The sequence below is a fragment of the Gekko japonicus genome, unplaced genomic scaffold (genome assembly GCF_001447785.1).
Source record: "Gekko japonicus isolate JY-2015 unplaced genomic scaffold, Gekko_japonicus_V1.1 scaffold32, whole genome shotgun sequence".
NCBI lineage: Eukaryota > Metazoa > Chordata > Lepidosauria > Squamata > Gekkonidae > Gekko > Gekko japonicus.
This window is the reverse complement of record NW_015167527.1, coordinates 2,353,959-2,379,262: the sequence shown is the minus strand read 5'-3', so window position 1 is coordinate 2,379,262 and position 25,304 is coordinate 2,353,959. Positions and strand designations below refer to the sequence as shown.

At 41.8% G+C, this 25,304-nt stretch overlaps 1 protein-coding gene across 1 annotated transcript in view; it reads left to right on the top strand.

The window, feature by feature from the left end:
• The window catches only part of GPHN (gephyrin), a 406,541-nt gene that overhangs the window by 320,712 nt on the left and 60,525 nt on the right, over nt 1-25,304 (top strand). Inside the window, exons 12-13 of the mRNA XM_015413285.1 lie at nt 10,657-10,699; nt 20,688-20,825. Of these exons, the coding sequence (XP_015268771.1) occupies nt 10,657-10,699; nt 20,688-20,825 (181 nt within the window). The remainder of the gene's footprint in view (nt 1-10,656; nt 10,700-20,687; nt 20,826-25,304) is intronic.

The following is a 25,304-nucleotide window of genomic DNA, read 5'->3' as shown; positions in this document are numbered from 1 at the left end:
TGGCCCAAGGTCCCCCAGCAAGCTTCTGTGGCACAAGTGAATATTTGAAACTGAGTCTCCCAGATACTAGTCCAACACTCTTAACCACTACACCAAACTGGCTCTTAGGTTCTCCTTTTCAGTTCTGTGGTTAGCTGCTACCAGCTTCTTAATAAAAGGTGGAGTAAGGGATGGCAAGGGACCTCTTTCATCCCCCCATTTAATATAAATAACTACTGTTCCATTAGCTACTTATGACCTTTAATTTCCTGTATGCATTCACACACTATTTGCCAAAATGATTCAGCACATGAACACTTTTGTTTAAATTTCTCTGTCTTTCTGCAGTGTCACAAGAACATAAGAAGAGCCTTGCTAGATTTGACCAATGGTCCACCTAGTCCAGCATCCTGTCTCACACAGTGACCAACCAGTTCCTCTGGAGGGCCAACAGTAGGGCATAGAGGCTGAAGCCTTCCCCTGATGTTGCCTTCTGGCTCTGGGATTCAGAGGCTTAATGCCTCTGAATGTGAAGGTTCCCCGCAGTCACCATGGCCAGTAGCCAATGATAGACTTGTCCTCCATAAATCTAGCTAATCCCCTTTTAAAGCTGTTTATTCCTGTGGCCATCTCTACATTCTGTGTAAGGTAGTATTTCCTTTTGTCCATCCTGAATCTACTGCCTACCAGTTTCATTGGATGCCATCAAGTTCTAGTATTGTGGGAGAGGTAGAAAAATTTGTCTTTGTCAACTCTCTCCAGCCCATGCATAGTTTTATAAACCTCTGTCAGATCCCCCCAAGTTGTCTGTTTTCTAAACTAAAAACTCCCAGACTCTTCAGCCTTTCCTTATAGGAAAGGTGCTCCAAGTAGGGAAGGTGTGTCTAGTAGAGGCTTTTTCAAAATGTCTAATTTCTCAGCTGGGGTATTGTGTACTACCTACTCGTAACTTTATGACAGCTATCTTGCAGTGCTACATGTAATATGATGTTGGGATGTGTCTTCAAATTTCACCCCATTTCTCAATTACTGATTTTTGTTCTTCTCCATATGAATTCCTTCTAGATATTTTTCTGTAGCAGAAAGTTTGTAGTTATAGCCACCTTGAGCCCAGTTGTCAGCTGGCCAGTTTGTCCAGGCTAAGGCATGTCTTACTTGTAGTACAGGCATACACTTGCTGGATCAAATTCTGCACACTCCTCTTCCCCATGTTTAAATTATTGAAGCAATAGCTGTATGCCTGCTTTTTAAAAAGATGCTATCATCCATCACGAACTGCCAGTGAGCTGTTAATATAATTTGCTAATACTTATGCAATCTCTTTAACAATATCTCAGTCAAAAAAATTCAATATGATACTGATTGTAAAAATATTTCTATTGGATTTGGAATAGGAGTTTGATTACTTATTCTTTTTCAACCGAAATGTTAAGAGGGTTTTCTCTTCTGAAAATATTATGTCATGTTTTGAGTGAGGGTCCATTTTCCATGTCATTGGTATCTCTCTCTTTTTCTTTCTCTCTCATTAGTAGTGCAGTCTGAAATATATCTAGATGAAATCAAGGAACTTACACTTTACATAGAACCAAAATGTATGGCTGGACATGGAAGCAAGGAAAGATTTCTCTTCTGAAAATATTATGTCATGTTTTGAGTGAGGGTCCATTTTCCATGTCATTGGTATCTCTCTCTTTTTCTTTCTCTCTCATTAGTAGTGCAGTCTGAAATATATCTAGATGAAATCAAGGAACTTACACTTTACATAGAACCAAAATAGTATGGCTGGACATGGAAGCAAGGAATTCCTTTATGACAAATGATCCACGTTGCCATGATTCTAGTTGACCAATCAAATGTATAACAAACAATGTAACTTGACCAATTAGGTATGTTGCTAACCAGATGACCTAACCAATCAGATATATTGCTATCATGAGACCATGTACTCAGCAACTATATAGGGCCTAATTAAGCAAGCATCTTCTCCCACCCATGGGTCCTTCCTTACACTAACGAGATACTGTGTAGGCAAAATTCCTTCCTCAGATTCTTTGGCCTTGAACCTGCTAGGCCTAATGGTCTAACTGGCACGTGGGTGGACTCCCTTCCTTGTCTTGTTCTCTGAAACTAGTCAGCATGACCTCCAGTTTTCAGAGACAGACCTTCAACCTGAACCAATGTTTCTGAGTAGACAAGAGACTGCTAGGCAAGCTAGTCTCTTGACAAGGAGAGATCTATTTCCATAGGCATGACTGAGAAAGAGGAAAAGCAGGAGCTGTATATCTGCTAGTATTCTAATGCTGGTGACACATAGGGAAAAAAGTATGTTTTTCAGAAGAATAGTGACACAGTACTATAGACCACAATAATATATTTTCTAGCTTAGGGGAAAGAGGACATTAGCTATAAAGATTATATTTTAAGTTCCATTAATTTTATTTTATCTTCCAGACTATCCAACAATTACTCTTTTATTGCTTCTCCTCTATTAGTTGTTGCATTAGCAACTTGATTCAGTTGCATGAACTTTTTTACTTTCCGAAATCTTTTTACATGCTGCTTTTATCTTTCCTGGAATAATTTAATTAATGGGAAAGTACATGCCTGTTTAGAAGCAGGACACACTGACAATGCTCTCTCTAAGTTGTGGAGTCTTGTGAGCAAAAATTCTACTTTGTGAGCGACTGGCATTAAAGTTGTGAGTGAGTGATTTGGCTACTGCATAAATTAGTTTGCTCTGCAACTGTGAGCTAGCTCACACTAACTCACCTTAGAGGGAACACTGCTGACCACTGTGTGTAAACAACTGCTATCCAATGATGTGTTTTAGAACTAAATGGAATTAGGCCACTTTTATCTTTGGTAACAATATGTACAAAAATAGTGAAAGAAAGAAAGAACCTTGGTTCAGTAGCATAGCACCACTTTGGAGAAAATGGCTATTCTGTCTTTCTTAAACAGGAGATGTATCAGTAATTTTTGTGAAGCACAAATTATTTCAAAGTTGTATTTTTAGATCTTGGGGGGGGGGGGGTGGAATAGAAATCTGTGTACCATGTCTGTGAAAGTAGCATATTGAGAAAGAAAAGGGGGGAATCTTCTGTGTCAAGTTTTTGATGTTCTGAAATTGATTTTTCAAGGAAATTTTTAGTAGGAAAAATGGCTAGATTAAGTAATCTCTTCAGTGAACATGCAAAATGCAATCTGAGACCCCAAATAAATATAAATCTATCTGCTTGTCTTCAGTGTCAGAACATATTTTTTGCTTCACAACTATTCATCAGATGTAAAAAATATGAATGGCAAGAAAGGAAAAAAATGATAACATTCTAACAGTTATGGAATCTATAGATCTGTTTCTTAAGTGTAGCCTTCATCTGCGAAAATCTGTGGATTGGTGCCACTCTTACTCAAGACTCCCCAGGTTGGTATAAAAATCTGAAAACTTTTAAAAATACATTGAGGGGGTTAAATCCCCCCCCCAGACAAATTCGTAATCTTTGCGTATACAGACAAAGAGCCTACCTCCTTCTCTGTTGAACAGCTTACTGCCATCTTCATCCTTGATGGTAGGGGACAGAAGCTTCAGCAGACCCAGCAGTAGAGCCCACGACCTGCACAGGGCTCACCAGCATTGGGTGGAAGTGGAGGCTGGGAGCCATGTGAGGCCGAGCTGCAGTGAAGGAGGAGCAAAATAAAGGTGTCAGTAATAGTGGATGGACGTCCAAGCAGCCTCAGGAGCTGCACGGGTCTCACCAGCATCAGTGAAGGGGGGAACAAGCCTCAGAGGGCCTGGCAGCCTGGAGCGGTCTTCCTCCTTGATGGGGGGGGGGGCTCAGCAGGCCTGGCAGTGGAGGCTGGGAGCCATGCTGAGTCTGGCTGCATTGATGGGAAGAGAGAAATAAAGGTAAGAGGAGGAAGGGATCCCCTCCTGTGAGTATCATGGGTCCCCACTTGTCTGTAATGACTTTGCAAGTAACAGGACTTAAAAGATCCTGACAACAGTACATAAAAGCACACCATTCTGAGACATAAGTAAATACTTGTTTCAGAGACTAAGGATTTCTACGGGAAATCACATTAGTAATTTCTGATAGTACAATTTTTAATTGACATGTATGCTCTGTCAAGTAGCATCCATGTTTAAAATATGTAAAAATGTAGTATACTGTAATATACTATAAATGAGAAAAACCATCCAATACAACAAGAACCAACAGAGAAGATCTTCTCTACAAATGAAATATATTTCTCATGTTTTGTTTTTGAATGCTAGATCCCTTCCAGTCTGGCTTCCGTCCGGGTCATGGAACGGAGACAGTGCTGGTCGCTCTAACTGATTACCTCCTGAGGCATCTGGATTGAGGCGGAATGGCGGTACTGTTGTTGTTAGTTCTGTCGGCTGTGTTTGACACAGTCGACCATGAGTTACTAGTCCACTGCCTCACCAACATGGGGATTAGGGGGCTCGCCTTGCAATGGTTTGCTTCCTTTCTTCAAGGTCGGGGACAAAGGGTGGCGCTAGGGGAACAGCAGTCCAGGAGGCACCCACTTGAATGTGGTGTGCCTCAGGGGGCTATGCTGTCCCCGAAGTTATTTAACATCTACATGTGCCCCCTTGCCCAGATTGCCCGGAGGTATGGGCTGGGATGTCACCAGTATGCTGATGACACCCAGCTCTATCTGATGTTAGGCAGCCAGTTGGACTCCAGACCTGATGATCTGGATGGTGCTTTGCAGGCTGTGGCTGGGTGGCTCAGACTGAGTCGGCTGAAGCTGAATCCAGTGAAGACGGAGGTCTTGTGCCTGGGTCAGGGCGGTTCGGGGGTGGGGATCCCACTTCCGACCTTGGGGGGGGGGGCCTCACTGGTCCCTGCACCGGAGGTTCAGCGTTTGGGAGTGCTCCTGGATCCCTCCCTTACTATGGAGGCCCAGGTAGCCACCACTGCCAAGCCAGCCTTTTATCATTTGAGGTTGATTAGGCAGTTGGTTCCCTTCCTTGACCGTGCTGACCTGGCTACAGTGATCCACGTGATGGTCACCTCGAGACTAGACTACTGTAACGCTCTCTACATGGGGCTGCCTTTGTTGCGGATCCGGAAGCTGCAGCTAGTGCAGAATGCCACGGCTAGGTTGTTGATGGGTCTCCCTAGATGGGAGCACAGCCAGCCTGTGCTGAGGACACTGCACTGGCTGCCAATAGCATACCAAATTTGCTTCAGAGTGCTGGTTCTTACCTTTAAAGCCCTATATGGCCGGGGTCCAGCATACCTACGGGACCGCCTTTCCCCCAGAGAGCACTACGGTCTGGGTCTCAAAATCGGTTGACCCTCCCTGGCCCGAGGGAGGCCAGGCTAGCTGCTACTAGGGCTGGGGCCTTTTCGGTGGCGGCCCCTACCTGGTGAAACGAGCTCCCGGAGGAGATCAGGGCCCTGCGGGACCTCTCACAGTTCCGCAGGGCCTGCAAGACAGAGCTCTTCTGCCCAGGCATACAATTAGGGGCCGCCGCCCTAGTGCACAGCCCGTAATGTTTACATCGAGCAGCTGCCTTAAGAATGATCAGAATAACATCTAAATACTTTATGTGGAATAACATCGAAGCACTTTGTTGGAAAGCACTTTATTCATTTGATTTTTAACTTCCGCCAGTATTCTGATATTTTGTAATGTTCTAATTTAAATGCTGTGTTTTAATTCTGTATTATTTATGTTTTTATTCTGTACTGTTGTGTTTGTTGTTGGAAGCCGCCCTGAGCCTGCTTTGCAGGGAGGGCAGGGTATAAATTTGACTATAAATAAATATAAATAAATAAATGTGTTCAACTTGTAAGTTGCTTCAGACATTACCAAAGCAGTGCCACAAGCTGAATCTCTGTTGCTTTTCCTCTGGCAGTGCTCCTCATAAAACTCAAATATACGTATGCAGTCTATGCAAGTTCATCTTCAAGTGCTATGAGAAAGAATTGCCAATTGACTGAAAAAGTTACTACATATTCAGTTGGCAGCACTACACTGACAACCCTCAAAGCCAGTCATAGACTGCGATCACAGACACTAAATAATCCACGTTCAGTGCACTTCCTTTGCCAGTTCACACACAGTAAAATCCAGTTGGAAAGTGCATTGAAAGTGGATTATTTAGTGTGTGTGATGCTATTCATCAGAGAAGTGATCATGAGAATCAGTTTGTACCAAGAGTGAGTGGAGGCTAGATACCATCTGTATGCAAGTGGAGCATTTTAAATAATACCAGATATTAATTATGAAGATACCAGATTTCAGGGATGAATTTTAGGATCTGTACTTTCTGTTTAGTTCAGTATTTGTTGGAAAAGCCAAAGACAATGTATGAGATGAAAACATCTTGTAGGTCTTAAGATGGTAAAGAAGAGCTCTAAATTAATGCAAAGCCAGAACCTGAAGTAGATGCAGTATTGAAGAATATCCTACTTACAGCCTTAAATAAATAATGAACTTATAAGACAGTTAGAAGAAAATAGCTCTCACTTCATAGTTGCTGCTGTGCTTTGCTTATCTTGCTTCCTTCATTTTAGCTTACCTGCTAAGCTAATCCATTACTCTTTCCTGTATTAGTCCACACTTTGTGTGTGTGTGTGTGTGTCTACTAATTTGGTTTCTGCTGGTGGTTCCACATACTGCATGCCTCTGTGATGATACTTGATAAGCTTTCCCATAAATGGTATATATTATGGGCTAGCTTTCTACTATTCCTTTTGAAAAATCACTTTTCTCTGTCGGTGACAAAACTGTTTTGATGTCAGTGTTCTATGTACTGTAATAACTGTGAGTTGAAATGTTCTCCATGAGTTAGCTTTTCATGTTGGGTTGGAAAATCTTCATCTTTGTTTAGCAATTCATTTTACCTAGACTCTTCGCTTTTAATTGTACCCATAATGAAGAGCTGACTTTATACTGTGTGCTAGTCTTATTATGATCTATAAAAGGTAAGTAATCTCTTGAATCTTTTCTAAAAAATTTATTATAGTCATATGTTCAAGGTTCCTCTCTGCTTTTTCTTATACTATGATGTTAAGTTTGATGTCGTTGGTTATGTTTTTATTCACCATTCTGTCTGATTTAATTTAAATACTCTATTTCACTTATGGCTTAATGTTCATTTTTGTGGGAAGATATGTCACCATTCACAATACAAATGTGCAAGAACCTACAAAGAACTTCCAAACCAATAAAAACAGCAGAGTAATATGGATGCAGTTCCTGTTGCTCAAATATCTTTTGTCTTATCAAAAGGAGGATAAACACAAAACAGCATTGTTTGGGATTGTGCTACAGAATACATACACGTTACTTTCTCTTGAGCAATGTGAGTGGACTGGAATTGCCATGGTTACAAAATGCACATCCCATAATGTCACGAAATGAAGAATAGCAGAGCATTGCCCCTATCAAAAGGTATTCAAATGAAGAACAAAATCTGTTGCTGTATGTTTACGCATTGATGTAGGCACTGGCATGAGAAGTAACCTCGTCTATTAGGCTGTCCACATAACCACTTCTCTTTAAGCATGACCAGAATGGTCTGGGAAACAGCAAGACACCAGAGCTCACATGATATTTTGGTAATATATGAGTCAGTGGCTTGAGAGTGGCTTCAGATGTCTGAAGAAGGAAGGAGTGCCAGAAGTGCAAGTTCTTCTTGTTTTCTTTTGTTGTTTTGTGCTTCTCAGTGTTACCCAAATAGAGCCTCTGTAGTAAGAATAGGAATATGAAGGTGAAGTTTTTTAAAGGTTTTATATCAGATATGAAGAAGCATGGGGGAGAGTGCGAGATACTTGTGCTTCCTATTATTAATAAAGATATATCTGTATTGCAAAAACAGGATTCTTTAGAAAGTTAGAATAGCTTTGAATAAGCCCATTTGAAATTAAGTTAAACGCAGCACATATTTTTATACAGGAAATGGCAGCAGCAGTAAATAGCTATAAATTACTTACTAGCTTCAGGGTTTATATCCAGGAGCTGTAGCTGCAGATAATAACTGGTCAAATCTATATTGAGTGTGATTTCATTCTCGTGTCATTTTGTAGCCCTGCTATTTTTACAGCTATAAAATAATTTCACATTATACTTGTTCATTAATTGTGTAAAGGATAAAATGTAAACTTGAGGTGTACAGTGCAGTCCTTCAAGGCATTCCATGTATTTGTCACTGTATTCATTCACAAAATTCTTCTCAAACAGTACTTTTGGAACTGGTTTTTGCTCCTTTTTAAGATAGTATTTTTAATATTACAGGAGTCAACCTATAAATCTCAGATGCTTTGTTCATTGTAAATTTCTTGTTTTTGTCCATGTGCTAGCTCCACTATAAATTGGAAGGGCTTAAAGATGAACTCAGGAGGAATAAAGGCTACTTGAGAGTAACTATTACTGCTCAAAGGAGCTGTTTTCCATTCGCAAACATTGCTTTGCGTTATGGTTTTGGGGTCCTTCTGTTTGTACACTTTGTTGCAGATTCTCTTGACTTCCATTTTCTTAGTATTGTCTTTGTTAACATCTTTTTTCTCTTATTTGTGCCCTATTGATTGGTTATTTCCCCATGCACTTCTATATTTGTGTTTTGTTCTTGTACATTTTTCCTTTAGGTCTCTGTGGTTTAGTTACCTTGCACATTAGTTACCTTGCACATTTTCCACTGTTTCTAAACAATGTCCTGTGTATCTAAGATGTCCATTTCTTTTGCATATAATCACTTTGAAGTTGCTCCAGCCCAAATCTCTCTCTCTCTCTCTCTCTCTCTCTCTCTCTCTTATATACACATATTGTGCACACATATATCATTTTATCTTTTTGGTCCAGAATTGTTTTACAGTAGTTGCAAACAATTTCCTTTTCTATTAGAATTTATATTGCTTTGATTTATTAATTTGGGGAAAAAACTATTCTGGAACAAAATGTAACATTGTTAATATTTTATTTGACTTATAAATGTGTAGTGATGGGGGGCTTGTTTTTGTTTTTTAAACATGATAGTGTTTCTTCAGGGAAGGACAACCATGAGCCACTCTAAGTTGCAACATTATTGTCATAAATTACCCCACTGCAATAAATAGATTATGTTAATTCTGTAAATTCCAGCTCTATCAATATATGTTTGGGGCAAGCTACTGTGGAACAGAAGAAAGAGGTTTTAAAATAAATAATTATTATTTGGACATGTGCAAACAATGGCAGTGTTCCTGAAAGTAACTCTAAGGTCAGTGTTACAGGGAACGTCTTTGCCCGTTCCTTAATCCCCATACAAAATATGCTTCCTTTACAGGTAAACCTTCAAATACTATATAGAATTTTAATTGGTAGAATGCTTTTTTGTTTGTTTCATTAAGAAGTAACAGATTTTGAAAGGCAAATGGTGTCCTTAGTGTGTCAAATGAAAATTCTTACTCCTTGATTCAGCTATTCATACATATTCTTACACACAGAAAGCTCCTAAAATGTATGATGTCCCCATGAATTCAGAGCCCTGTTAGTGAACACTGAGAAATTGGATCTTTCCATTGCATTGTAATTACTATTGGGATGAATGATTTATCTTTGCAAATATTTATTGGCCCTAGGATAGAAATGTAGTCAGCAGTTCTGTTTGTTAGGTACATACAGGGCTAAAACCTAATACATTATTTCCTTTTAGTTGTATTCTGAATGGTTAGCAACAAGCAAAGAAACCCCCTCATCTGATTAGCCACATGAAACTAAGTTAACGTTAGATCTAAAGTAATTGCATATGTCACAGGATAATGTCAAGTTTACTAGTGGAAGTACATTTACTAGTGTTAAATGAGATGTGTTAGTTCACTGTAATCAGACATGCATAGAAAAAAGAATACTTTCAAACAGGGAAGCAAATTTGGCCACTAATTATACACACACACACACACACGTGGTATCCATGCATTATCTTATTATGATCAAAGCACTGTCCTCAGGGAATCCACTACACATTTTTCTAGAGCATCTGTTTAAACAGCCAGTCTGGATAACTAAAACAAACATTTTGTTTTTTACAGATACCATACACACTCATGGCATTTGGGGTTGCCTCATAGAAAATCACATTATAGATGAAGTTGTTGCCATTATTACACAGGCATCTTGATGGGATATGACACTATCAGGACATGTTAGGCATACTGTTTCTTCCAAGTATCAGCATCTGAACAATTTTAATTATGTTATCTCCAAGGAAAAGTAGTTGATCAAATGGTAATGTTAAAAGGGCTACAGAGTCAATACCACATGTTGGTTTTCCACCTGAGTTTTTTTAAGAGTATGCCTATATTGTTCTTTTTTGTGGGTGAAAGGGAAACCTTTACCTTTTACCTTTAGAACTAGATTTAGGTTCCCTTTTCTCCATTATAGAACAATGAAGTTAGAATTTGTCACTGAAGTTCAAAATACATCTTTGAACTAGTAAATTTTACCAAAAATTGTCCTGTAGGTCTGGTTTATGTTTTAATGTTTATGTTTGATTCAGGCTGTTGTCCAGGAACCACTTGCGTAAATGTGTGTCATGTGTAACTGGTAAAGTATACAGATCCTCTGTCTCCAAGTCCCAGGAGCTTGCCCATTAAATTTCCATGGTAACTTATGTGCTTTGTTTGTTCTGACTCATCAGTTATGTACTTCTCTCTACAGGTCCAATCCAGGTGCAGCAGTAAGGAGAACATCCTCAGAGCCAGTAAGTATTGCATTCTTGGCTATTAGTAGACTATAATTCCCATTTTAATTGTAACACTAGCTGTTTATCTTTTGACAGTCCATGCAAGCCCAGTAAAAACAAACAAAAAACACAAAGAGAGAATATGGTTCTAGAAACAGAATTCAGTTTTATTTATGCTCTGATTTGACTGGAAGCTGTGGTGGCTCAAGTGGTTAAGACGGTGAACTGCAGGCTGTAGAAGGTCAGTAGTTCAGCAGTTCGAGACCCGGGTGCCGCATGATGGAGTGAGCTCCCATCTCTAGTTCCAGCTCCTGCCAACCTAGCAGTTCGAAAGCAAGAAATTACAAGTAGATAAATAGGTACCACTTCGGTGGGAAGGTAGCAGCATTCCGTGTTTAGTCATGCCGGCCACATGACCATGGAAACGTCTTCGGACAGCGCTGGCTCTTCGGCTTTGAAATGGAGATGAGCACCACAACCCTAGAGTCGGATTCGACTGGCTTTCGAGCAAGGGAACCTTTACCTTTACCTTTGACTGGAAAATATACTGAAAATGTATAAAACAGCGGATGAAATCTCAAAACACAGAGGCATGGCTAAATAAATAACATTACCACTGTTCAGGAGCATGGCTTCAGTGCCCCACAGACTTTCAGCCCCTCTCCAATGCTATGAGCAGCTAAAATAAAATAAGCAGAATATAAGCAAATGTCTATTTCTTCTCCTATCCAGAAACCATTTTGAGAGGGTTAGGCAATGCCACAACTACAAGGAATAAAACAATTTTCTACCAAATTTTTTTTTAATTAGCCCTGACCCTGACCTTTCTGGGGAAAAGATGCATGTTGGATGAACTCCTGCAGGGAAAAAGGGGTTTTCAACGAAAATTACTGCCTGTTTAAAGTAAAAAAAAAATCAAAAACAAATGGTGGGCCCTGCAAGAGAAACTGGAGAGTATTCAGAAGAACCAAAAATTGTGAAGCAGAAAAAAAGGAAAAGTCCAGAAAAAGAAAAAATAACTTTTGATTGAAAAAAGACAGAGACAAAATGGCCGACAAACAAAATCAGCATGGCTTCCACAAAGGAAAGTCCTGCCTTATCAGCCTTTTGGAGTTCTTTAAGAAAGTGAACAGACATGTAGATAACAGCAACCCAGAAGATATTATGTACTTGGACTTCAAAAGGCTTTTGACCAGGTACCTCACCAAATACTCCTGAGTAGGGTTGCCATCCCCCCAGTCAGGACAGGGGATTCCCTAATTTTGGGGGGCCTAATCTACTGCCAGCCAGCAGGGAAACCCTACCCCTGAACAGCAGCGTCCCATGAGGACACCACTGACACAATGATGTCCTCAATAGTGACATCATTATGCTGGGGCCATCACTTAGCGATGCTCTAGCATTCAGGGAGAACTCTTTGGTTGCCGTAGAGTTTTTGCCTTGAACACTAGAGCATTGCTGTGCGATGCCCCCAGCATGTTAATGTCACTACCAGTGACATCACCGTGCCCCATGTGCGTTGTGCATGTGACAGAAACATCCCGAGGAGGAGCTGAGAGCCCCCCATCACAGAGAAGGTAAGACCTGGCAACCCTACTCCTAGGTAAGTTTAGTAGTCATGAGATAAGAGAACAGGTACTCTTATGGATTAAAAACTGGTTAAATGACAGGAAGCAAAGAGTAGGAATAAATAGATAGTTCTCTCAATGGCGGAAAGTAAGCATTGGGGTCCCACAAGGATTGGTATTGGAGCCGGTACAATTTAATTTGTTCATAAATTATCTGGAACTGGATGTGACCAGTACAGTGGCTAAGTTTGCAGATGACACAACATTATCAGGATGATAAAAACTAAGGCTGGCTGTGATGAGCTCTAGGAGGATCTCCACAAACTGGATGAGTGGGCAACAATATGGCAAATGTAATTCAATGTAGCTAACTGTAAAATGATGAACACTGGGGGGGGGAACCCTCAATTTCAAGTATATGCTAATATTGTCTGAACTTGCTGAGACTGAGAGGGAATTAAGAGCCCTTGGGGTCATAGTGAACAGCTCAATTAAAATGTCAACCTGGTATTCCACAACAGTGAAAAAGGCAAATTCTGTCCTGGGGGTTATTAGGATAGGGACTGAAAATAAAGCTGCCAATAATGTAAGGCCCCTGTGTAGACCTATGGTGCAGCCTCACTGGAATACTGTGTGCAGTTCTGGTCACCGTATTTCTAAAACAATATTTCAGAGCTGGAAAAAATACTGAAGAGGGCAACCAAGATGGTTAGGGGGTTGGAGCAGCTTTCCTATGAGGAATGGGTGAAGAGTCTGGGACTTTTCAGTTTGGACAAAAGATAACTAAGGGGGAAACATGATAGAGGAATATAAAATAATGCACAGAGTAGAGAAACCTTTTTCTCCCTCTCCCAAAATACTAGAGCTTGAGGGTATCCAGTGAAGTTGATGGGCACAGGACGGACAAAAGGAAATACTTCTTTGCACAATGAGTGACTAAAATGTCGAGTTAATTGCCAGAGGATGTAGTGTAATCATTACAGGCATAGACAGTTTTAAATGGGGATTAGATAGATTCATGGAGAATAGGTATATTGTGGCTACTAGCCATCGTAATTAAAGGGAACCTCCACATGCAGAGGCAGTAAACTTCTAAAAACCAGTGCCAGAAGACAACATCAAAAAGAATAAAAAGAGAAATGGTACCCGGTTATCCTGCTTTAAATAAATAAATCTTTTTGCGGTTCTTGATGTTTGTGTTTGCTGCGTGATATGGGTTTCCCTTCCAATTTGGTTCCTGGGGTTTTTTACTGTTTGCATTTCCTTTATATTTTGTGATGTTAATTGTCTTTACTGTACATTGGTTCCTGCAGCTTGTGTATAGAAGCAGAACAAACTTTTTAAAAATAATTGACCCTGTGACATTGCACTTAATGGCCAGAAGACTTCAGGGAAGGGGCAGGGGTATATCCTACCAAGCAATCAGTAAAATATTGCTTGCTCATTGCTCTCCCAACCCTCAAATGAAACACAACACAGGTTATGCGTTAAACTGGGAACTTTATTTTTACATAAACTGTGAATTATGTTCATTGCACTGTGATTAGTTGGGCTAACAGCAGAATAGCAATAAGGTAATTAAATATGCAAATAATAAAAAATAGTAATATTACTGCAAACAAGCTGGGATGCTTGACAGTATTATGTATATTATACACCAACAACTATATTTCTCAAGCATTTGGCAGCCAGACGTGGGAAAGTGCCAGTCTGAAATGATAAAGATAAGGGTATCGCTTAATGTCTACTCTGAGAGCTTGGTCTGCTTGAGAATTGCATGTAGTGGTCCAAAAGTCCATCCTGAAACTCCTGACTACCAGGGGTGAAAAGGGCAACAGCCTTTACGAGCCCCACACAGTAGCCCGTGGATGCTCCCCCCTCCCCACAGGCACACCAGTCTACCCTCCCCTGATGTAAAAAGGGGAGGGGGTGAAACAAAAGACAACCAGCAGAGCCCCTCCACAGGCGATGCCACATGGGCCCTGGCCTGGCCACCCTGTGCAGGCAAAGGCTAGATGTGTGTGGGGGGGGTTAAACCATGGCCTCTCAAGCGTGCAGCTGCTGGACCCACTCCCAGAAGCCGGGAGGTGGTGAGGGGACAGCTGGCAAGGATGCTGCAATGGCAGCCCACTCTCCATGCACAAAGAGGCCACCCCGAGCTGAGCACCTGCCTTAGCAAAGGGACTGCCAGAACTCACCTGCTCTCATGGGCCTGATGCCTCAGCCTCCAAAGGAGGCCCCCATCCACCGACACATCCCAACCCAAGGCCGCAGGCAGCTAGGAGGCCGCCACCATGGCCGGGATGAGTTCCGCCACCAGTACTCCTGTCGCTCCACACCCACTGCTGCCTTAGACTCTGGGTAGCCACAGCAGATGCAGCCGAGTGCTGGCAGCCAGGAACAAAGGCGATCCACATGGCCTGTGACCTCTCCACCTCCAGCGCCACAGCTCTGTCCACCCCAGAACTCACGCTGGGCTGAACTGCTTATGAAGGGTGGCCACCACCAAACCCCCTTGCTTCACTCCGAGGAGGTGGGGAGCAGGCAAACACTGGCGCCTGCTCCATGGGCCAGCACAGGTCTTTTTCTTATCTCCATAAATAAAATTACTAGAGACCAGAACAACCTTGTTTCTTGGAACAACCATGAGGAATATCACTAGGAGAGCCAGGCCCTCTCTGTCTGGGATCTAGTTCAGGTGTGTCGAACTCATTTGTTACAAGGGCTGGATCTGACATAAATGGGACTTCAACGGGCCAAGCCATGCATGTCATAAAATGTAATGCCAGCTTCACCCTGTCATTCCAGTTCCAGAACACAGATTCTTTTGCTAGGGATCATCATTCTACCCTGGGGGCTGTCATTCCAGTCCGAGAGCAGTTTTCATTGCTAGAAACAGTCCCAGAGTAGTCTATCTGGGCACAGAGACCTTAATAGAAAATCTATTCTGTATTTTCTTTGAACTTTGCAAGCCCAGAAGAGCTTCCTGCCAAAGCAGGCAAAGACAAGGCTGAGGGAGCTGGGAACTTCAGCAGCCTCTAGCTTCAAAGGGTGAGGACAAGCAGGGAGGAGAGGGGAGAAAAGAGCCGTGGGCCAAATTAAAGCCATGGGCAAGCTGGTTCTGGCCCGTGGGCCATACGTTTGTCACCCCTGATCTAGTTGAAGCTGTGCTTTGGGCTGAACATATTCTATTCCTGAAATCCATGAAGCTGGGGCAAAACAGGCCAACTCTTGGGAGCAGCCTATGCCACACTGGAGGAAAACTGACCCATAGATGCCAGTTCTGTTTTAGGCACCCTCTTCTCAATTCTCATTGCTCCTGTGAAATTTCCAGCATAAAGTTAACAGTAAATCACACTACTAGGGCTGCCAAGTGGGGGTGGGGGGCGGGTAAACACCCGCTTTGGAGGCCAGATTTCCGATGCCGCGGGATCGGGCCCCGGGGGGAACCCCACCCCTGTGTGCGCGTCACCAGGAAGTGGCCTGGGCACGCTGGGCACGCTGGGGGCGGGGCCACGGCCATACAAGGGAAAACATTATGGTTTTCCCTTGTATGGCCATGGCCCCGCCCCCAGCATGCCTGGAGTCCTCCCGTCACTTCCGGGTGACGTGCGTGCGGCGCGCGCACCAGACGCCGGCCGGGAGCCCCCCGCTCCCAGCGAAAATCCACTTGGCAACCCTACTCACTACCATTTCCCACTTATGCAAATACTTTAAAAATGCTTTTATGGGGGTATCTGTGTTTGAGAAAGATTACTACCACCTAAAATTTCCTTAGACAGACCTGTGAAAAAGATCCTAGGTTACTGCTGCATTCCCTTCATGAAATTTGCCACACAGCCTTCTAAAATATGAGAATGTACCTCCTAGCCTTGAGGGCTTATGTGTGATGACTTTGTCCCCTATAGAAGAAATGTACTCTTAATTTTAGTGTAACAACAACATCCTCTAGAGAGTTATAAAGTAACAGAAAGAGGGAAGTGGCAATACAAATCTCTGTGCCATGCAGTAGAAAAATCTCAAAGCTAAATATGGAGGAACTGGAATGATGAGCTTCTGGAGCAGATTCACATCTTTTGGGGTATCTAGCAGAATACCATGACTCACTACCCCTTTCTGTATTAAAGGAACAGCAGAAGACATATAAAACAAATTAGGTTGAATCCCATAGACGTTCTGCTGACAGATTCATTTCTTAAGTTTAAGAAACATTTTACCAATGGAAGAAGAACCTCTTGCACTGGACGAAGGGACTGCCATTAGTGCAACAGATCTGTAGGATCCAACTCATTATTTCCCATCACTCTTCTACCACTTCAGCTGCAGAGGTCTTTGAGATTCATTTCTTATTCCTTGACCTGTACAACCCTGACAAGCATATTCTTTCTCCCATCTCATTGACAGACTGTATATTATTTAAATGTTGCTGCTGCCATAGGTTTGTTGCTGGAAGCTGGAGTAGTTTAAACTGGTAGACATAGCATAGGAAGAAATTATTACCCTTTTCACTGGCTGTGGCATTTCTTTCCAATATATTCATTCTTTTGAAGAACAGAATAAGTTATTTTAGGACATGACTTAAATTTGTGAGCACATGCAACATTGAGTCCCATAGAGCTGTCATTCTTGTCCCATAGAGCTGTCATTCTTGTAACAGAGGGTTTTTTAAATCTGTAGCTTTATTTTCCCATTGATAATCTTGAGTTTTTCTTTCAGAATTTTCAGTCCCTTGAGGTTAGTTAATAATGAATGTGTCTTTGAAAAGACAGCAAGTTCAGCATCTTGATATGCATAGATTACTTAGGGAGTCTTAATTCCCATACTATTCTCAACCACCTACAGACAGGAACCAAGTAAACATACACTTTGGCCTTGTTTTAAAATGTTATTGTTATGCCTCATAGAAGAACATAATCAGCCATGGGACCTAATTTAATAAATAATACCCCTTATAACTCACTCATCTGAAATTATGTGAAAATTAAACTAGTGAAGATCATCAGCATCCTTTTCGTTTTAGGAAACTGTTTTTCTAAAATGCATATATTTTCTTAAATCCAAACATCCACCATATGGATGCTTGTATCAGGGGTACACTGATTTTTTTTAATTATTAAAAGTATTGAAGGGCATTTGTTTAAGCTTCTTCTCAGACACCTTTCCTTCTTTTCCTCCTTCTACTAGTTCTACTACTGCCAGAGTGTCTTGTTTTTATTCTGCTGATTGTGTGGAGAACGGTCTGCTTGCAGTTCAGATAAATTTTGTTTTATTCTGGTGCTTTTTTAATTTTATAGTGTTTGATTATTTTTAACATTTGTATTTTAAGTTGCTCTGAGAATTTTAAAAAAACAGAACATATGTTCTTAAGTAAATAAATCAGTATACTACTTCTACCAAGTTAATACTCTGAGAGTCTCTTATTTTCTTCCTCTTGCTTTGTATGATTGAAAAATGAGTCACTTAAGATCTGCAGAGCCTTGAGGAGGAGAAAGCTATCTATCTACCTACCTACCTACCTACCTACCTAAAAGAATGTCCCCTCACCATAAAATCAACACCTAGGCCAAACCACTGGACCTAGAAACACAAAATTCAGGGAGAGCATTCCTACCATGACATAGATGCTCACTAGGAAGGGAGTTTTAGACATTCGACCCCCTAAGGGGGTCAAAGGGGGTAAAATGTGCTCCTCCCCATTGCTCCCTATGTGGCTGCCAGGCTGCTGCCTCCTTGCACCCCCCACTAAACCAGTTACAGGAGCTTGCTGTCAGAACCCACAGCCAACAATGAATAGGTGTAGGAGAGGGGGTAGGATGCTTACTGCCATCGGGTAGGCTTGCTGCCCTAGTGCTGCTGCTGGCTGAGCCTCCCTAATGCCTTTAAGCACACTCCCCCCCCCAACACCAGACAGGTGGGTGTTTGTCAGGTGTAGGAGCAGGGCCAGGCTACTTTAATCCATCAGAGAGGCCACTTGAGCAGAAGCACCTTAGCAGTGCTGCTGGGCCAGCCTCCCCAATACTCCCACCTACCTCTCCTCCACCTGACAGGCAGTTGTTTGTCAGGAGCAAGGGCAGAGTGTTAAAAGCCATTGAGGAGACTGCGCAAGCAGCATTGCCTTAGCAATCCTGCTGGCCCAGCCTCCCCGATGCCTTCAGATACATTACCCTTCCTACACCTGAACCCTCCTGGCTTCCCAGCCTATTAGCTTCTCCTTAAAGTGGGGGCTCCAGTAATGCTCCTGCAGAACTTCAATTCACCCAAACTCTGCAATGGCACCAGACTACAAGTGAAGGCCCTGCACAGGACCATCATCAAGGCCACACTGCTCACTGGCAGTGCTCAGGGCGATCCGGTGTTCATACCACATATACCATACATACCATCAGAAAACCCCTTCCCCCTCAAGGTCTGTTTTGCTATGACCATCAACAAGTCTCAAGGCCAGACACTGAAGGTGGCAGGAATTGACTTAACAAATTATTGCTTCTCACATGGACAGTTCTGTGCGGCCTGCAAGCAGCCTGGTGATCCTAGCACATGAGGGCAGAACCACAAATGTGGTCTACAGAGAGAAAAAAAACAGTATGTATGTCTCACTTCAATTTTTACACTACAATCTTCTCCATTAGAATTCATAAGAACATAAGAGAAGCCAATGTTGGATCAGGCCAATGGCCCATCTAGTCCAACACTCTATCACACAGTGGCCAAAAATACCAGATGCCATCAGGAGGTCCATCAGTGGGGCCAGAACACTAGAAGCTCTCCCGCAACAAATGTTACATGTGAAACTCCACATTCACATTATCAGTATTATAACTGGATTTACAGAACTGAAATACCATAGCAAAGCATGATATCAGACTAGTCTGTCTATATGTATAGCTAGATTTAATTTAGTTTGATAATTCTATCAATTCTGTCAGAAAATGCTTATTTCATTGCTATATAGGTGGCTATACAGGTATTATCTTTTTACATTTGTAACTATTTTGTTTACTGAATTATTTTTAATTTGAGTGAACTGCAACGGCAGTATAAATGAATCTCCAAAGAAAAAATTATTTTAATATGGTTATTTGTACCCTTTTTTTGCTGTTGTCACAACTGACTTATGGCAACCATGTAGGGTTTTCAAGGCAAGAAAAGAGGTGGTTTTGCCATTGCCTACCTCTGCATAGCAACCCTGGACCTCCTTGATGGATCTCCCATCCAAATAGTAACCAGGGCCGACCCTAGTTAGTTTCTAAGATCCAATAAGATTGAGGTAGCCATGGCTATCCAGGTCAGGACATTTGTACTATAGTAATGCATAAGATCCATGAAGATCATTGGCTAACATATCTTAATTGATTATAACCAGTGCTAAAAATGATAAAGAGTATAAACTAACAATCCAGTTTGTTAAAAAATCATCATCTCCTGTTTATTGAAACTGAAAAGTTTAGCAGCCATATAACTCACTTGAATCTCAAATTTATGCCCACAGTTAAGACAGTAAACCTGATACAGAGACAAGTCAAAAGCATGGGGCTCCATCAGGTCATAATTGAGTTTATAATAGGGGCCATGATCGACTACATAAATAATGCTAATATCAGGGTTAAGACAGGGTAGAAGGAGTTCACATTAGACCTTGTCAGAAATACATAACTATGACAAGACAGTGATTATGCCACCTAAATAAAGATCAGGTAGTATTGATTCAAAATGACAATCTCTGAATTTTTCCTAGGTGTAATTTGTACTTTCATCCAACTCACACTTGTTTAGTTTTTTGTTTATAAACGTAATAAAAATGCCAGCTGTAATTTGCTGTCCTTGAGGGAGAAGTGCTTCAGGCATAGGCATTTCAGGGTCTCCTGTCATAACTTGTGCAATGGGGGAGCTTTGAGAAATTTTGTACCTGAAGGTCAGTTGGTTAGGTGCAACTAAATATATTCGTCTCAGTTCTAAACTCATGAACTTTTAAACTTTTTAAAAAGAATTTTGTCGAATAAACATATTCGTCACAGTTCTATACGATGATGAACTTTTCTCGGACATAAATAATAGAAGAAGAAGAATATAATATAGATGTTCTGTCTCGTTTGTTTTATAGATAAACAAATACATTGTGGTAGTCACTAAAACCACTAATGAAAGTTTTATTAGAACAGTAGCTTAATGAATTAGCATTTCTAATTTTGCTGATTACATGCTGTGTCTCCAGTTTTGCTTATGTATTTTCTTGAGTGCTGTATATTTTAATCGCTAGGTCCAACTGATTCTTAAATAGTTTTTGCATTCCACAATAGGCTGTACCAGGAATGCTTGTGCTCTACTGTCAGCATGTGATTGTTCTGTTGGGAGGAGGGGAACCCTGTATATATCACAGTATTATCTTTCTAAGAAAATACCAAGGGATATTTTATCTTTTTCATATTTTTCCTCTGCAGGTCATAGTGCTGTAGACATCACAAAAGTGGCAAGAAGACACCGTATGTCTCCATTTCCATTAACATCTATGGACAAAGCCTTCATCACAGTACTGGAAATGACCCCGGTGCTTGGAACAGAAATAATCAATTATCGAGGTATCATACAAGGTTGGACTTTTGGATAGGAAGGAAAGGGAGGACAGCTGGAGGGGTTTTTGATTACTTTTCTGTAATACATCGTGTTCAAAACAATCTATAGGAAACTTTACAAGCACTTTGTACAGTGGATCAATAACACTATTATTATATAGTAGATGAAAATAATGAGGCTGAGAAAGAGAGGCTTGCTTAAGGTCACCCAGGGGTCATTTGGGGGGTTTTTCTACGAAATGACCCCTGAGGTCACCTAGTGAGTTTGTTGGCAGAGATTTAATTTAGATCCACAGGTTTCCTAGCTTATACCTCAGAGCCGCCATGCTTCACACTTGAACTTCTAAACTGGGTTATTCCATAAAGAGACTGCACATCTTGGCCAGCACAAAAGTAGATTTATTCTTACAGACATATAATGCTGCCATGTGACCTGACACATTCAGAAAGAAAAATGGTAACTAATTTGGCAGATTACAGTTAGAATTGTTGCCAGGGCCCAAAAAAGTAATTCATGGAAATCAGCTAAATTATTGAGTAGTGCTCCAGCATTAGCAAGATGGCTTCTTTTGAAATATCTAGTGTAAATATTTTGGGCAAGTTTACACACTGTATCTTTCATGCAGTTGGTCCTGACCTTGGACAGAAGTACACAGCTGTCAATGTTTCTATATTATAGAATAATTCCCTGATTGTGTTAATTCTTCTGCCATACTGTTGGCTCCTATTCTCTTCAAATTATACTACATTTCCCCACACAAGAAATGTGGTGACCATTTCAGGGAAGATAGGGATTGTAAAGGTAAAAAAATGTACTGTGTGAACCAATGAGCATTCAGGAAAGAAGCCACACAGATAATATTGGATAATAGCCAGAAATAAAATCACTCTGCTTTGTATACTGTAGCAGAATTCAAAGAAATAAAACTAAATATTTTTCTAGCATAAAATGTTTTAAGAGAGTAGAGATGGGCAAGTACAAGCCAGATCCTGGGTTGGACCCTACCAGTTTTTGCAGTTTTTCATGAGCCAAATCATTGGTGGCTTCTGCCCATTTCCTACAAGAGTCTGAATAATGTGGCCAAGATCTGAAGGCAAGAATCAGCTTTTATTGAATGCAATCATAGTAGCACTGGAGCAGCGTTGGGCATGGATCCAGAATTGGTTGACCTGCCTTATTAGCTGATGGCACCAATCCTACCCCCAGCTTGCCTGTTGGGGGAACAGTGTGGGATGGCAAGTCCAGGGTTCCCACATGAGCATGCAGCGCTGAGTGATTCCCTTGCCATCTGAGTGTTAGAGCTGGCTGCCTGCCCCCAAGCTGAGCCTAATAAGACACCTTATGGGAGTCCCCAGACCAGGGGAGGCAGGCATGCAGGCTCAGCCTCCCCGCAGAACTGGATCCAGCCCAGTGTCCAAACTGCCACACAAATGGGCAACAGCCCAGCTCCCACCAACACTCCTGCGGCCAAACCCAAGAAAACAGGCCTTCATGGATGCTGTGAAGCTAAATGTCGTGACTCCATTTGGAGAGATGCACATCATCTGCCTCAAAGAGGGCTGCCTGTCTGAAAGAAATGTCTGGATGCCATATGATGGATCCACCTGGTGCCTCTATCAGTTGCCCAGCTGCCCTGCTCACTTTCCCCCTTGTCACATCAATCTTGTTTTGCTAGTAAGGTTGTTTTTGCTAGTCTAGATGACCAAAGCATCTGGAGGTCCATGAAGGATGATGTGCCAAGTGATAGTGGATGCAAGTGCCTCCCAACACTTTCCTCTGATCCCAATCCAAGTGATTGGGAGCCAGTTTTCTAGTCCCAGGGCCACCCCACATCCAAATGAAGCCGCATGGATCCCAGTCCAGTGCATGATGCTGTGGCCCAGGATCTAGACCTTGCACCTTCCTGCCAGAACTAAAAGAAAGGAAATTAGCAACTGGGACTGAGATGGGGCACAAGTGGATAATAAAGGCAGAAGACCGCCAATGGCCTGTATGTAAGCAAAGGAGATCCCCAGCACTGCTGCCTCCATGGTTGCGCCGATGCAAAAGGATTGTGCTTTGAAGTCAACCAGGTGAAGTCCCAGGGCAGCCAGGCCAATCCTCTATATGCTAGTAAACTGAAACCTGGTGAGAAACATCCCATCCTCATAGTTGAGGAGCGGGCAAGGAATCATTGGCCTTATAAGTAGACATTCCATGATCACATGGACCGGGCAAGGCTTATCCCGAGGAGATGCCTTGAGGCATACAAGCCCCCCCCCCCATCCCTTGTGGTCAGTTTTGGACCACCACAATACTATGTGGAGCTCCAGCCCTTGTGTGGAAACATCCTGCCATTTAAGAGCCTGTCTTGAATGATCCTGGCCCAAGGCTGAGACCAACTCACTACTATGGAGAGCCCCATAGAAGGCCAGTTTGAAGGCAGCATGAAACAAGGTGCCCTCAGTCCTGGACCAGCAAATTGCAGGTAGCTGCCTTAACAGCCCTTTGAAGAACAAGAGGGTGATGGGCCTGTGGGACCAGGCATCAGGGGGAGCATCTTCAGCCTTCAATGGTCCACCGAGCAATAAACAAGTTGCAAGGATCAGTGAAGCCGAGGGCCTCGCTGTAGAAGGAGATTGCTGATAAGTGAATGCCCGTGGTCTTGGGGGCCAGGCCCTTCCTTGGGAAAATGAAGTACTGGAGCACCATGGCAAGGAGCCACCTTCCTAGGGTTACCAGCCTCCAGGTAGGGCCTGGAGATCTCCTGTTTTTACAACTGATCTCCAGCTGACAGAGATCTGCTCCCCTGGAGAAAATGGCTGCTTTGAAGGGTGGACTCTGTGGCATTGTACCATGCTGAGGTCCCTCCCCTCCCCAGACCCACCCTCTCCTGGGTCCACCCCCAAAGTCTCCAGGTATTTTCCAACCCAGAGCTGGCAACCCTACGCCTTCCCTTTTCTCTTCTGAGAAGGTGAGGCATGCCAACATGGCCCAAGGGCATGCTGAGTGGAGGGAGCAATGGAATTGAATACACCCTGCATGATCACTCATCTCCAAGTTCCCACAGCTCCTCTAGAAAGGGGTCCGAGTGATGGTTTGAGTTGGGGACCAATGCCTTGACCCTCTCCTCCTAAAAGGTATCCATGATGTCTAGCTGGAAAGTCTCAGGGAACACAGCAATATATTTCTAAGACAGTTTAAGGAACACAGCTCCTAACTTAGGGAACACACAGGCTTTTAAAAAATGAAACAGTAAAAAATATTACTGCCAAATCAATAAATGCCTTGAGATAAACATTGATCCAATCATTGTAAATTGATGCACTCAAAATATCCACATCAGTTTGCAGTAAATAAAAGATACAAATTACTAAACAGCAGCCTCCACCAGATGGATTGAGACACGTAAAAATCAAAACACTAGAGCACAAGTCTAACTATTTTATTTCAGTTATACCATTTAGTAGTTCATTATAGATCAATTATTACATTGTACAAAATATAAGATATTTGGTATTGTCACTTTTTATTATCACTGAATACCAAGATACCAAGAGTGTTTTTTAAGCTTAAACATTTCTTAATAAGGTCAGTGGGAGAGAAATGCACTTTGTCATGTGTGTGCTATATAAAGAATTCTTCATTTCTTACATTTTGCTATTTTATATGCATCTTTTCAAAATAAAATTGACTAAAGGAATTTGAGGGGATGTGGAACAGTACGGTATACCTTTCCCCCTAGATTTATCTTATTTTATTTAGCAATGGTAGCTCATTCATTGGGATGTAAGGTACCATCTTTCTCCCTAGCACTATGTTAACTACTTCAGTGAAGAGGAAGCAACAGCTTTCCAACAGCAGGCCCATGTGGAACATTCTGCAAAAATAATATATCTGATCCTGTCATGCTCTCATCTGGTTTCTGGTAGGAAAAGTGGGAGTCCCCACTTCAGATGTATTGATTCTGTAAAAACATCATGGACTTCAGTTTGCAGAGCCTAAGCAAGTCTGTAACGGTAGAACATTTTGGAGGTAATTAATTCACAGGGTTGCCATAAATCAAAAGCAACTTGACTGCACATAATGCACACAAGGGATGAGGAAATGAAAAAGAGAGAAGCACACAGAGGGTCCCGGATTAAGATGCATCTGTAAAAACATTGAGGGTATGTAACAGGGCTTTTTCATCAGTAGCTCCAACACTATGAAGTTCACTACAACAGCAAGCCCATCTCTGCATAAGTTTATTGAGTTTTAGAAAGCATTATAAACTATCTTAGATTTTCCCTTGTTAAGTGTTTTATTTTTCTTAAAGCTGCTCAGTATCTGACATATCTTAATTCTTTACTATTATATTGAATTTATAATAGAATTTTATTGCTCCACTGTAACACCACCATTAGTATTTCCAGGGGTCATTTAATAGAAAAAGAGGTGCAGGAGCTCATTAGCATAACTTATTTGCATAACTTATTTGCATATGCCACCCCCCCTGACATCAC